This window comes from Chrysemys picta, chromosome 11, assembly GCF_011386835.1.
Source record: "Chrysemys picta bellii isolate R12L10 chromosome 11, ASM1138683v2, whole genome shotgun sequence".
Taxonomy (NCBI): Eukaryota; Metazoa; Chordata; order Testudines; family Emydidae; genus Chrysemys; species Chrysemys picta.
Window position 1 is genome coordinate 6,919,971 of NC_088801.1, and position 15,630 is coordinate 6,935,600.

Sequence of the window (15,630 nt, forward strand, 5' to 3'; positions counted from 1 at the left end):
TTTGATAACATTTCCGCCAGTCTCCTTTCCTTATTGCCCTGGCTACAGAGTTCATGAACACTTTCCAAAACTCAACATTTCCGATATATGGAGGTGGGGGGGGGGGGACGAGTGAAGAATTGAAACATATTTGAAAATAAGTGTGGCAATTCCCCCCCCCCCCTCCCGCCCCCTCAAGCAAGGCAAACCCAAGCTATGGGACAGATTTTGATAGCCTCTCACAATGAATAGCAGCAAGACCACCCAGGGAATAAGGTTTTATTCAGAGTCAGTAAGAGAATCAGAATCTGACTATATTGCTTTTATTACTTTAGATGGCCTGAGAGAATCTTTTGAGAGACCCAGGGACTTCGATCCAAATTTAATTCACTAGGAGAAGGAGTAAAAACTTTCCTCCAACTCAGCTTCCCCAGACTCAAATATAGCTGGAAATGAGTAAAACCAGCTAATTTGTGCATGTACCTTTGAACAGCTCTCTTGATGTTGCAGCTGCCTAGGTGAATAACCTTTTAACTAACTATACACATAAGGGTCTAATCTAAGCTGCAATCATTTGGCAGGAGGGACAGCACTTGTCAGTAGCTGGGATTGGAAGGAATTGATGAATCAAAGAAGAAAAACAGACATATCTGATTCTCACCACAGTGTAGATCTGAGGTTTACGCCTTTTTGCCAGGTCAATTATATTGACTCCATTGTAATAAAGGTTCTCGATGCATCCAAGGAAATTTTTCTTCAGAAAGGTTCCTGGCTTTCCTGGGACTGGGATCCCCCCGAAACTGAGCTTTGGGAAAGAACAAAGACAACACTCAGTTGCAACTCCAAAATGTAGGGGGAAGGAATGAGTGGCATGTATGGCGAGAGGAGCTAAAGTTACACACACAAGATCAGGCAAACTAAGGCTAGAGCATGGTTCAGTGGTTAGGGTATGGAAGTGGGACTAAGGAGCCCTGGGTTCTCTTCCTGGATCTGACACTGACCTATGATTTGACCTTGGGCAAGTCACTTCACCTCTCTGTTTCCACTCCCATCCTTTGTCTGCCGTGTACTTAGACTCTAAACCCTTTCACTATGGGCATATACAGCTCCTAGCAGAGTAGGACTTTGATTTCAGTTGGGACTGCTAATAATCCTTTTGACAACCGATGGTGATAGCAAATGCAAACAATAAGTAACGGCTAGTGGGTGGCAGGTTCAGGCACTGTGATTTAGAGCAACTCTCCTCTCTGTTGAACGTAGACAATAATACTTTAGAGGGATGTTGTGAAGCTCTGTTCATTAAGGGACTGCTTGTGTTTGACCCCTGGTGAGGTTGCAAGAAACATTCCCCTATGAAAGGCCCAGACACACCAGCATTCTACACTGCATGGAGTGCAAGGACAGCTCTTCTGGGAGAAAATGATCCAGTGTTAAATCACATTCCCTTCATATTAAAGTAGAGATACCAGATGATTTCAATTAACAATCGGAACAATTGGTGACTAAACCATTTCAGAATACAGAGGAGGACACTGACCTGCCAGCACTATAGGGTATACAGTATCCAGTTCCAATCATTTGATATAGTAAATAACATCAGGATGTTTCTGATGTTACCTGCTGATGAGTGGCTAAGCTGAAAAAGGCCTTTACACTGACAATGGAAGGCAGTCATAGAACACCCTCTGTTGTCAGGCAACACCGAGGGGCCTCTTCATAAGCGTAATTTTAATAACACTGTATCCAATCCGTGGCCACCTGTGACTTCACTGTTATCACCATGCTGCTTGCCAGGGGAACTTGGAACTTCACAACGGCAGCAGGGAGAGAACTCAGATCCTTCTGCTCCAAAATAAGCACAGGCCCTACCACATCAGCTAAAGGAGATTCCCCATTTCACCTTAGCTATACAGACTACACGATATAATTGAGTAGTTCTGATTCCATCCAGTAGAGGGCAATGACACACCAATACCACCCAGTCTGTGACAATAAACGCCTCGTTTTTACTATTTTCGCTCTAGGTTGCCATGTTGACATTCAGCTTCGCTTGAGACTGCACTTGGGCTGAGCAACCTATTTAAATTGTAAAGTGTTACAGATTATACATTAAAACAAAACAGAAAAAGAAAAAAGCTCTCGTAGATAAAATACCCCAGTATGTTGTTTTAGAGATACCTGAATCGAGGAGATAAGTATCAGAGCACAGGACTATTAGCATTAGGTTGCTGAGGGTTACATATGGCAGAAGACTCAGACCGAGAGCTCGGAAGTGCCTGAGTCCCTAGGAGCAGTTACCAAAATCCATGGATTGATTTATAACTTATCTAAGGCTATATCTATACGACAGGGATGTGACAGGGTGGGTCGTTCCTGTGCTTAAAGTCGATCCAGCTCCCCTGTGCTCGAGCAGGTGCTCCTAGTTGAGCCAATGAAGAGGGCAGGGCTGCTCCTGGCTATAAAGGGTCAGAGGGAGTTTCAGTGAGGGCAGACCTAGGAAGGGACGCTACAGAGCGAAGCTGCCGGGAGAGAGGGTCTCCTGCAGTGGTCTCTGATGAAGGGAGTTGGGGCTGGGCTAGAAGGCCTGGCGGAATGTTTTGTTTTTTCTTGAGGAGACGACACAGAAGGCACGCCCGGCCTTGCATCTTCTCCAGCTGCGCAGCCGGCAGCAGACCCTGTTACAGGGGACTTAGCAACACAGGTACGGCACTTTAGCTATATCGGCTGAACTCCATGGCGTAGACGCAGACTTTGGAATGGATTTTTCATCACTGGAGAACATCACTTCACCACGTGATGGTAGCTAGGTTGACGGAAGCACTGTTCTGTCGACCTAGCTGCATCTACACCGGGGGTGCGGACGGGAGGTGTTAGGTGGGTATAGCTCCGGTGCACAGGGGTGTAGATTGATTGCCATAGCTGTGTTGACCTAACTTTTAAGTGTAAGCTAGGCCTACGTTTGAAAGGAGAAGCTGCTCTCAATGGAGCAATACATGTAATTTACATGTTAGCGGGGATCTGTCATCTGCTAATGGTGGATACACAGACTTGAATGAAGGGTGGAATGTTTTAAGGCCTGGTCTATACTTACAGGTTAAGTTGACATATCTACAGCACTCAGCATCATAGCTAAACCGATCTAACCACTGGTGCAGACCCGGCTAGTCAATGGGAGAATTTTTCTGTTGACCTACCTACCTCCACTCAGGGAGGTGAATTAACTACACTGATGCTGTAGTTAGCATCTATGCTGGAGTGGGCAAACTTTTTGACCTGAAGGACACATCAGGGTATGTAAATTGTATGGCAGGCCATGAATGCTCAAGAAATTGGGGGTAGAGGGGCAGGAGAGGGTGAGGGCTCGGGCTGGGGGTGTGGGCTCTGGGGTGGGGCCAGAAATGAGGAATTATGGATGTGGGAATGGGTGTGGGTTCAGGTACGGGGGGAGGGCTCTAGGGTGGGACTGGGGATGAAGAGTTTGGGATGCAGGACGGGGCTCCGGGGGGAGGAGGTTTGGAAGGGGGGGAGGGGGATCAGGCCTGGGGCAGGCAGGTGGAGTATGGGGGAGGGATGTGAGGGCTCCAGCTGGGGATGCAGGCTCTGGTGTGGGGCCAGGGATGAGGGGCTTGGGGTGCAGGAGAGTGCTCTGGGCTGGGACCAATGGGTTTGGAGGACGGGAGGGGGATCAGAGATGGAGCAGGCTGTTGGGGCTGGGGATGGGGGCTTGGGATACAAGAGGGGGCTCTGGGCTGGGATCGAGGGGTTTGGAAGGCGGGAGGGAGATCAGGGCGGTGGCAGGGGATTGGGTCTTGGGGGGCACAGGGATGTAGGCTCTGGGCGGCGCTTGCTGCAAGCAGCTCCCGAAGCATGTTCCCCCTCTGTCTCCGAGGCGCAGCCAGGCGGCTCTGTGCGCTGCCCCATCCGCAGCCGCCACCCCTGCAGCTCCTATTGGCCGGGAACCGCAGCCAATGGGAGCTGCGGGAGCGGTGCCTGCAGGTGGGGCAGCGCGCAGAGCTGCCTGGCTAGGCCTCCGCATACTACATAGGAGCCAGAGGGGGTTCGAGCCGGAAGTGGGTCATGCTGGCTGCTTCCTGGGAGCTGTGTGGAGCAGGGCAAACTTTGACTCCACTCCCCGGCGGGAGCTGAGGGACGGATGTGGCCCATGGGCCATAGTTTGCCCACCCCTGATCTACACTATGGCACTACAGCAGCCTAGCTGCAGCGCTGCTGCTGTGCATCTCTAGCACACGTAGTATAGATATGGTCTTCGTCTGACATTTTCAAAGGAGCCTAGGAGAATGAGGTGCCCCCACATCTTGGACACATAACTCCATTCGGCTCTTAGGAAAATCCTAACCCAAACCTCTGGCTAATTTTCAAAGCCTTGTGGCTAATTTTTAAGTCGGACACCCCTTAAGGCTTTGTCTACTCCGTGCTGACCCATTTTCAATGAAATTCCCACTGCTCCTACCAGCGCCAGCAGCACTGGAAATATTATAGCGTAGATAAGGCTCCTGCAGCCACAAGTGTTTATATGTCTGTGTCTTGCACACCAATAGCACCGCACTGGCTGGAGAGAGAGCTTGGCCATTGTGTCACATACACATTCAACCTCTACAGGTACAACTACACTGCAGTTAGAGGTGTGACTGCAGCATGGGTAGATGTAGCCAAGATATCTTTGCTCTAGCTAGCATGAACAATAGCTACTTGAGTAGCTGCAACCTATGCTGCATAGCTTCACTGTTACTGTTATTTGAGCAAGCTAGATCAAAATTAGCTCAGGTACATGGGCTGCAGTCGAATTGCTGTACATGACAGTGGTAGGAATTTCAGTGGCCACGGGAGTCTTGTCTGTACTAAAACAACAAGGAGTCCGGTGGCACCTTAAAGGCTAACAGATTTATTTGGGCATAAGCTTTCGTGGGTATAAAACCTCACTTCTTCAGATGCATGGAGTGAAAGTTACAGATTTAAAAGTCACTATTCTTGAACAAAAAAACTTCAGAAACAGACTGCAAAGAGAAACAGCAGAACTAAAATTTATTTGCAAATTTAACACCATTAATTTGGGCTTGAATCCAGACTGGGAGTGGCTGGCTCATTACAGAAGCAGCTTTGCCTCTCCTGGAATTGACACCTCCTCATCTATTATTGGGAGAGGAGTACATCCACCCTGATTGAATTGGCCCTGTCAACACTGGTTCTCCACTTGTGAGGTAACTCCCTTCTCTTCATGTGTCAGTATATAACGCCTGCAGCTGTAACTTTCACTCCATGCATCTAAAGAAGTGAGGTTTTTTACCCACAAAAGCTTATGCCCAAATAAATCTGTTAGTCTTTAAGGTGCCACCGGACTCCTTGTTGTTTTTGTGGATACAGACTAACACGGCTACCCCCTGATACTTGTCTATCTAGTGAGTCTAGTATTGCTCCCAAGACTGGAGTGTACCAGTGATTGCAACTGTGGGATTTTCGGGGGTGCTGGTGTTAAGAAAAAACAGGTTAGACTAGGCATAAAATTAAATGGAAGATGCCTGGGTAAAACCTTGAGCACTGTCTTGTAAATGTAATCTTCATCAACTTGCGCCTTGGTTGTATTGATTGATAATTACACCAGGCAATAAAGAGTGAAATAGTTTTCAACTCTGCATCACTTGCAAGTCTGTTATTGACATGAAGGGTTATGCAATAGCAATGCCTTTTGTAGTTGAGAATCATTATTTCTTGCTGAAATCACATGCCTCCCTCATTTTTCTTTCATTTTCTGTTCTTTCAAGTCTCCTGCTTAGGAATTTTCTATAAAACCCAGAAATCAATATCAATTACAGTGCTGAATTATTGAGAAAACGATTTCTTTAGTGATCAGTAATAATTTGAATTACCAAACTCATGGTTTTCTTACATTTAGCGAGGCCTTTAATCCCCTAAATTTGCTGAAAAAAGCTTCCATTAGACTGCATTGTCTTCAGCATTAGGCTGAAATGCTAGAGTAATTCAAATGCAAATGGAAGAAAAAAAGTCTTGGTGAATTTTGACCCTTATGGGCCAGATCCTGAGCTAATGTAAACTGGCACACCACCATTGAGGTGCATGATGGGTTTACACCATTTGAGAATATGGTCTGTAGTGCCCACGGAAAGAAATTCTTTGGAAAGTTTGGACTAATTAAACTTCTTTATATTGCACTGGGGCAACAGCTTTTCTTAACTCAAAATACCTCCCAGCATCAACAGTGCACCAAGAACTAGAGATTCAGAGTATACTGAAGTTGAGAAATTGGAAGAGCTAAAAGATCAAATAGTCCATTCTCCCAAACAGTTGGAGAGTTTCTTCTCTAGGGCATTCTTTTCAGGGGCTTTCTCCATTCCAGTTTTAGGATAGTCTTTGAAGCATGTATGTAAGATCTCACCATTATGCTGTTTCACCTGATATCCAGCCTACGTTTTCCTTTTCTTAAATTGCATTCCTTAACTCCAACTTATAACCCACCTACCATACCTGTTTTAATCCCCTTGTATGGGGGGGGTCGTACATGGTTTAAATGTTTCCAGAAATTAATCTTGTTCTTACCACCCCTAGTAGTGGTTTATCCAAAACAAAGTTTTGTTTAAGTCTTTCCTTATGAGTCATTTCCGCACACTCTGCTACTCATTTTTGTTGCTTTCCTCTAAATCCCCTCCCCTCCACACACATATGCCAAAGAATGAAAGCGCCTTGCAAACACAATTAGAGGACTTACATTGTTAAAAATATATATATATATTGTCTACGATGTTTTTGATCAGTTCTGAAAAAATATCCAGAAAATGAAAGAAATTTTCAGAAAATAAAATGTTGACAAAGTTTTTCACAAAAATAATTATTTGTGGGGGTTTTTTTTAAAGGGTCATTTTACACTAAAAAAATTTTGTTCAAAAATTGTCACCCAATTCTAGCCATGATTCTCTGCTTCAAGCGCCTCCTCATTCCCACTATCGTAAAGCCTATACGAAATCAATAAATTGATGAAAGCTTGAGGGACAGGATGGTGAAGACTCCTAGCTGGATTTCCAGAAGTGCAGAGGACATCCAATTTCCTCACTCTGAAATTCTATAGGGCCAAGTGCAATGCTCAAGGTGCTAAAGGAGCACACAAGAAAGACTAGAGTTTGCGGAGAAGCTAAATGAATTCTGTGCATCATCTTCACTGCAGAGGATGTCAGAGGGATTCCCACACCTGAGCCATTCTTTTAGGTGACAAATCTGAGCAACTGTCCCAGACTGAGGTCTCAATTGAGGAAGTTTTGGAAGAAATTGATAAATTAAAAATCGGTAAGTCACCAGGACCAGATGGCATTCACTCAAGAAGTCTGAAGGAACTCAAATGTGAAATTACAGAACTACTAACTGACATATGTAACCTATTGCTTAAATCAGCCTCTGTACCAAATGACTGAAGGATAGCTAATGTAATGCCAATTTTTAAAAAAGATTCCAGAGGCAATCCTAGAAAGTACAGGCCAGTAAACCAGACAAAATGGTTGAAACTATAGTAAAGAACAGAATGATCAGAAACATAGATGAACACGATATATTGGGGAAGAGTAAACACTGCTTTTGTAAAGGGAAATCATGCCTCACCAATCTATTAGAATTCTTTGAGGGTGTCAACAAGCATGTGAACAAAGGTGATCCAGTTGATATAGTGCATTTGGACTTTCAGAAAGTCTTTGACAAGGTCCCCCACCAAAGGCTCTTAAGTAAAGTAAGCAGGCATGGAATAAGTGGAAAGATTCTCACATGGATCAGTAACTGGTTAAAAGACAGGAAACAAAGGGTAGGAATAAATGATTAGTTTTCAGATTAGAGAGAGGGAAATGGTGGGGTCCCCAAGGATCTGTACTGGGACCTGTGCTGTTTAACATATTCATAAATGATGTGGAAAAAACAGTTAACAGTGAGGTGGGAAAAAATTGTGGATGAGAAAAAAAATTACTCAAGATAGCTAAGAGCAAAACTGCCTGAAAAGAGGTACAAAAGGATCTCACAAAACTGGGTGGAGGGGAACAAAATGGCAAATGAAATGCCAATATGAGTAAGTGCAGAGTAATGCACATTGGAAAACATAATCCCATCTATACATACAAAATGATGGGGTCTAAATTAGCTGTTACACTCAAGGAAGATCTTGCAGACATCATAGATAGTTCTCTGAAAACATCCGCTTAATCTGCATTCGGCAGTCAAAAAAACTAAACAGAATGTTAGGAACCATTACGAAAGGGATAGACAGAAAATATCATAATGCCACTATATAATCCATGGTATGTCCACACCTTGAACACCGCCTGCAGTTCCGGTCACCCCATCTTAAAAAAGATATATTAGAATTGGAAAAGGTGCAGAGAAGGACAAGAAAAATTATCAAGAGTATGAAACAGCTTCCATCTGAGGAGAGATTAAAAAGACTGGGACTGTTCAACTTAGAAAATAGATTACTAAAGGAGGATATGATAGATGTCTATAAAATCATGAGTTATGTGGAGTAAGTGAATAGGGAAGCGTTATTCACTCTTTCACATAACACAAGAGGCAGAGGGCACACGATGAAATTAATATGCATCGGGTTTCAAACAAACAAAAAGACTGTGCATTTGGTGAAGAAGTTCTTCAGTGTGTGAGGCCTAGTCTTCACTTACCGGCTGGTCCGGAGGCACGCAATCGATGTTCTGTGATCGATTTATCGCGTCTGGTTAAGACGCGATAAATCGATCCCGGAAGTGCCCACAATCGGCGCTGGTACTCCAGCTCTCCGAGAGGAGTACGCAGCGTCGACGGGGGGAGACTTCCGGCCGCGTCTGGACCCCGGTAAGTCCGGACTAAGGTACTTCGAATTCAGCTACGTTATTAACGTAGCTGAATTTGCGTACCTTAGTCCGAAGTCCGGACTAAGTGGGGACCAGCCCTGAATCTCATTGCCAGGGAATGATGTGAAGGCCAAAAGTATAACTGGGTTAAAAAAAAAAAAAGAGAAAAGGAGAGAGATACGTTCATGGAGGATAGGTCCATCAATGGCCTTTAGCCAAGATAGTCAAAGATGCAATTCCCTGCTCTGGATGCCCCTAAATATCTGACTAGATGCTGGGACTGGACAATAGGTGATGGATCATTTAATAATTGCCCTGTTTTCTTCATTCCCTCTGAAGCATCTAACACTTGCCACTGTCAGAAATCAGAATTCTGGGCTAGATGGACCATTGGTTTGACCCAGTATGGCCATTTTTACATTCTTATGAACCATCAGTCTCAGTTGGTGTCTCTTGACACTACCACAATACAAACCTCAACAAAGTCAACCGAAGCTGTAGGTTCTTACCAGTTTTAAGAATCAGACCAATATTTTATCTATTTATAACAACAACAACAACAACAAAAGAAGTGTATTTGTGTATGTAAAACTTCGTATACATTTGACTGGGTCCCTCTCCCCACCAGCTGTCATATGTCACTTGTCTTCTTAGATCTTAAGCTCTTTAAAGCACTTAACAAAATGAGGCCCTGCTCCTGACTGGGGTCTCAGAGTGTGACTGGAATATTAAATATTAATATAGAATAATGTAACATCATTTACAAAGAAGCATGGATTTGATTAGGATCTGTTACTAAATGAATCTACTTGTGAACTTCCCCAAAGTAGATCATGCCTCATCTTTCACTGAGTAGAAGAATCCAAGTCTTTTCGTAATCTCTTAGAACACATACGATGCTGTTCTGAGGTGATGGCTCTAAACAGCAAGGTCTGCATTTCTGTTATTGTCATGGCTTAAATCACTACTGCACAATACAGGAATATTTATTATTATTAGGAATAAGCCAGAAAGCTGTAATGACACCAAGGGACCTCTCAAGAGCTGGCCCATCCATACTTGAGAGCTACCTGCAATCTAAGGTTTCAGAGTAGCAGCCGTGTTAGTCTGTAGCCGCAAAAAGAACAGGAGTACTTGTGGCACCTTAGAGACTAACACATTTATTTGAGCATAAGCTTTCGTGGGCTACAGCCCACTTCTTCAGATGCATATAGAATGGAACATATATTGAGGAGATATATATATACACACATACAGAGAGCATGAACAGGTGGGAGTTGTCTTACCAACTCTGAGAGGCCAATTAAGTAAGAGAAAAAAACTTTTGAAGTGATAATCAAAATAGCCCAGTACAGACAGTTTGATAAGAAGTGTGAGAATACTTACAAGGGGAGATAGATTCAATGTTTGTAATGGCTCAGCCATTCCCAGTCCTTATTCACTCCCTGCAACTCTGTCCACATATCTATTCAAGTGACATCATCATAGGACCTAATCACATCAGCCATACCATCAGGGGCTCGTTCACCTGCACATCTACCAATGTGATATATGCCATCATGTGCCAGCAATGCCCCTCTGCCATGTACATTGGCCAAACCGGACAGTCTCTACGCAAAAGAATTAATGGACACAAATCTGACATCAGGAATCAAAATACTCAAAAACCAGTGGGAGAACACTTTAACCTGTCTGGCCATTCAATGACAGACCGGCGGGTGGCTATCTTACAACAGAAAAACTTCAAAAACAGACTCCAACGAGAGACTGCTGAGCTGGAATTGATATGCAAACTAGACACAATCAACTCCGGATTGAATAAGGACTGGGAATGGCTGAGCCACATGTGCATAAGTGCTGCTGTTAAGCCATCTGGTTTCTGCACTCAGGACACGCTGGGAGTGGATCCTTTAAAGAGAAAAGAATCCAAAGTGCAGACAAGAAGCCTTTGATTGCACAACCGTGAGCGATGCCAGCGTAGTACATTCAAAGAAGGATGACGGCTCTGGCTGTGCAAACACAACATCGTGCTCTGCACGGTCCTGGAACTTGCTCATCAGGAAGAGCATAATGAAAAGGAAAACAGGAAATATTCAAGTGGGGGTGGGAAATGGGAGTATCGTGGTTATAATCAGGAAATAGCTAACCATACACTTGATGAGACAGTAGTTCTAAAAGACTTTGCAGGCACTTTTCAGAGAGTACAGGGCTGACCCGAGTAGTGGAGAGGGTGAAATACACCTCCCTGTGCCAGCCTGGCCTCTGAACCAGGTGTCCTGCTGGGGAGGATGCCTCTCCCGCATTCAGCACAAGGCAGCACTGGTGAAGGAGGGATCCCCTTTACCTCTCCTCCCTAGGTGCTTTCTAGTCACCTTCCATCTCTGTGCTGGAGGCAGCTGCAATCTGGCTGGACTATGCAGGGATGAGTTAAGGACAGGACCACGTTCTCTCTACTGTGGCCACCAGAGCTACACATGTGCACAGAGAGTGCATAACACAACCATTGAAATAGTTGTAGAGTTGCCACTGCAGCACAAACTCCCTCTGAATTCCCCCTTGGGATTCTGCTGCAGCATAATCCTTCCACCATGGAAGGCTGTGCCTTCTGAGTCCCAGATTAGTACATGGGCTGATGAACCTTCCAGAGACTGACAATTTCCCTAGAGCATCAGACACACAGAGGAAGTGCCATGATTCAGGCTGGTTAACCATGAGAGGAGTTTTAGGGGAGAAGGAATACAGGTTAGAGAGAGATCGTTACTGCTGACAAAACCAGCACAGAGACTGTCTGCTCCCCGAGCTCACACCTGTCTCCAGAGATATAACCCAAAAGACTCAACACACCTCATAATCAATGTCCAGGTGATCTGAATCCCCCTTGGTTCGGAAATGCTGAGTGTGCTTGTCCACCGTGAAGTTCACTTGCTTGTTGAAGCGTTCAATGAGAACCGAGTGCCAATGCTGATCATCCAGGAGGCTGCCCAGGGTGACTGATGTGTGACTGGTGCTGAAACGCAGCTTGGCATCTCCTGCGGGGGCAGATGCAAACAGAAGACACTGTAGCGAGCCCTGGACTCCTGAACCGAAGCATTAAGGCTTCTATGTCTATGTGCTAACTAGATGTCTAGAGTCCTGCCCCAAGAGAAACAGGGCCCAGGGTAAACCTGGCTTGGATTCTTCGGGGACAGTCTCTTCTTGGTTTGTTCCAATGTCCTGGTCAGGAATATATGGAGGGGGATTTTCCCAGATTGTTGCATAAATCGTCATACATGGCAGCACTGCAAAATTGTTGTGTTGCCTGTTACTCAGCTCTGAAGCGCAGTAGACACCCTAACATTTTAAGAACGCCATCTGGCTTAAACAGAAATCTGCCACCCATTAAAGGAACAGATGTAGTACAACTGTGGGTTTCCACAAACATACAGTCTAATTACTCTTGACATTTTAGTCGTCACTTTTTTTTTTTCTTCCCCATTTTAGCAACCCTCTCTGGAGAAAACATTTTAGACAGTGTGTTTCTGGAAATATAAACAAGAATAGATATTTAGATAGTGCCAGATTTTGGTCTCCATTGCACTAGAAAAAAAAATGGGGAATAATTCCTTTGATGTCTGTGGAGTAACACCAGTTGCATAGAAGTGCAAGCGAGATCAGAGTCCTACTCCAGTAAGAGAATAATCAGGCCCAGATCTCAATGAGCTAAGTGCTTTTCTGTTTTCTAGCCAGGTTCCTGCCTTAAGATTTCAGAGCTTCTGGTCTCTACTGTGCATTCTTTTCTTTTCTATTCATCAGTGGAAATGGAAGGATGCACATTCCAAAATGATTAGTCAAGCTGTGTATAAGATAAAAACCTTGGATCCAAAACCTGCCTCCCCTCACACACACACACTCACTCAGTGGTAGTCAAAATCCAGATTCAAATTTTGTGGCTCATAAAAGCTCTATTTTAGGTTCCAGAGTAAACAGACATGTGATATCTCATAGAAATGCAACCAAATAAATAAAACTATGGTATCACACTCTTATTCCTAAATTAAAAGTAGAACTTTTTCTGAAGGAAGACGAGAAACCAACAGTGTCAGAAAACCCAGCGTTTCGAGCTTCCTTCTGAAATGGGTCTTTTGCATGCGTAATGCACTATACGCTTACAGATAATGAATAATAGGAATATAGCATTATCAATGCGACTCTAAAAAAACAAGGAAAAAAGATTAGTTGTGTACAAAGCCAACTAATGAGTTTATGTAAAAACAAATGAAGAGCCGTGGAAAATTGTTACTGGGATTTTAAACAAAACACAATTAAGCACAAAGGGAGAAACGAGGAAGGAATTATTAACTGGGTTTGTTTTAATGATTTCAGTTGTTCTAATTGTCGGACGACTTTTGCTAACTCCCACGGACATAAGCTGAGAAGAGAAACAGGTGCTGACTCGTTTTACCCTGGCCTTGTATACGCTAGGGAGTTTTACTAAATCTTCCCGCCTTGGCTATGCAGGATTCAGCTCCACTGGTGATAACAAAAATGGGAGCTGTAGCATACAAGAGGCACCACCAGCCTCTAGCATTTTAAGCACCAATCTCATGTAGATATACTATGAGTAGGGTTACACAATTGGTCCCACCACTGCTACCATCAGTGATCCTGATGGTGGGAAATCTGGGGCAATAGAACCTAAAGTAACCCATATTAACACAATGCCTTTGTCTCCTCTAGTTTTCTGTATGGGAGTGTTAAAGTACAAGCATTAGGGGTTCATGCTTTTAGCCCAACGGGTCTGCGCTCTGTCCCGTCTGACAACACTTCCCGCAGGGGTCATCATACTAGTCCTGGTCTAGGAGACAGTGCGGGAAGGTTCCTACCTGATAAGAACCACATTGTTTTAAATCACAAGTATTAAATTGCACTAAGACACAACCATGACTCAATGGCTACTGGGTTATTCACTATTATTCCCTGGTTTAAATCAAATCAACCACTCACATTCTGAGCCACTGAAGTGAAGCCCTGCAAGAGAGTAGTCAGCTGACAGAAGGAACCGATTTTCAAATACTCTCCATATAGATGTCCCAGTGCTGAGTTACTCAGGAGTTATGGCTTCTGCTAAAGGAAAGGCCAAGGGTTTGGGATTCCGCCCCCCCCCCCCCCCAATACTGTACAGAGAGAGTGTGTTCACTCCAATCATCTGCCCTGTGGCATATAAAATCCAGCTGTGGAATGCTCTAGTACCTCCTGCCATTGAAGGTATATCTGAAGTATCCACTTGGGAAATGCAAACAGCTTTGTACAAAAGAAGAACTGAGCCAAACCTTCCCTCATCCCACAAACCCAACTTGACCACACACTGATGGGACTCCATGCCTTTGCACTGCCTGGCTCTAGCCAGGCCCAGAAGCAAAAAAGCACCAAAATACTTCAAGAACAGCTGTTCTCATGGCATATTCAGCCCTACAAAGAAATACAAGAAATCTCCCTAGAAAGCTTGTCCTGGTCACCTTTGCAGACCAAACACCTCTGAAGAGCTTTGGAGAAGCACCTACATTTTGGGGAGCTGATTCAAACTCCTGAATCCTTCGGGTACACCAGTTGCTAGTATCAGATGCTTTTCATCTTGAGAAAGAATAGCACAAATCCACACAAGAGTTCACATTAAGTAACATCATTGCTAGATGAATTAGAACAAAATCAGAACTTCAACAGTGCCTATGCAGCAAAGCAACCCTAAAGCCATTTTAACTTCTATAAGGATATCCTTAAGAGGGGCAGAGTCACTTTAGTGGCTCCTAATCCAAACCTCCACACTCTCAGTGTGAGGGAGTGTCTCTCTTGAGTAAAAGGAGGCGTGGACAAGGCCTCCCTAATCTCCAGCAATCCTTGACTGTCAGAACATCTCCTTGGGGTCCTGGGCAGCAAACATAAGCTACAGCAGCGCTGAGGTTGCTGTAATTTGCACTAGGAGTTCAGATTGGTAACAGGACTCAGAGACCACAAAGGTGTCTTAAAATCACCTTAAATAAAGAAAAGCATCGAAGCCTGCATATATTTTATTGAAAGCTAACAAAGCAGGGTGGTGGGAGGGAGTTTTCCCCTGCAACAGTCTGATATTTTACAGGGGGGGGGTTGTGCTACTGATCTGAAGCTGTTTTGATGCAGGTGAATTCTGCTTTCCAGCACATGCCAACATTTTCCCTTAGGTTTCTTTTCCTTTGTCTGAATGTATAGCAATGACAACACAGAGGCTAACATGCCTCCTCCAAAACGGGGGTTCTGTTACAGGGAAAGGAAGACCTGTTTTCAGCCTGAATGGAAACTACCCAGCCTAGACTTATTGCTTGAGAGCAGCCACAGACGCTGTGAGCCGAATGCTAAATACGACTGGATGGCTACCTGCAGAGCTTGGACAGAGCCCTGCTCTGAAATGATGAACTTAAAAAGGAATCATTCTGTAAGCAGAGAGAGGAAATTGTAGTTGAGATTGCAACTGAATCCCCTGAGGCCTGATGTAGATTAAACAGGCAACAACAATATTTGCAGCTAGAAAAATAAAGGTAGTGCAGTCAGATAAATAGGGCACTGGCCTAGTGCTCAGGAGACGTGGGTTCTATTTTTGGCTCTGCCACTGACCTGCTGTGTGACTTCAGGCAAGTCACTTCACTTCTCTATTTCCCTTCCCACCCTTTGTTTTGTCTCTTCAGACTGCAAAATGTTCGGGGCAGGTACTGTCTTTTACTCTGTGTATGTACAGCACCTAGCACAATGGGACCTGATCTCAGCCGGGGCATCTCAATGCTGCTGAAATACA

The 15,630-nt window shown here is 44.4% G+C and overlaps 1 protein-coding gene across 6 annotated transcripts in view; it reads right to left on the bottom strand.

Moving 5' to 3' along the window:
- CNTNAP5 (contactin associated protein family member 5) overlaps positions 1-15,630 on the bottom strand; it is a 413,059-nt gene that overhangs the window by 196,272 nt on the left and 201,157 nt on the right. For 5 of the 6 annotated variants that reach the window (XM_005279758.5, XM_042843050.2, XM_008167765.4 and 2 more), the window contains 2 exons: positions 11,673-11,857; positions 641-784 (listed from right to left, as the gene is read on the bottom strand). In XM_005279758.5, coding sequence (XP_005279815.2) covers positions 641-784; positions 11,673-11,857 — 329 coding nt within the window. Of the gene's footprint in view, positions 1-640; positions 785-11,672; positions 11,858-15,630 lie in introns of those variants that run through there. The other variant, XM_042843052.2, reaches the window with a different exon arrangement.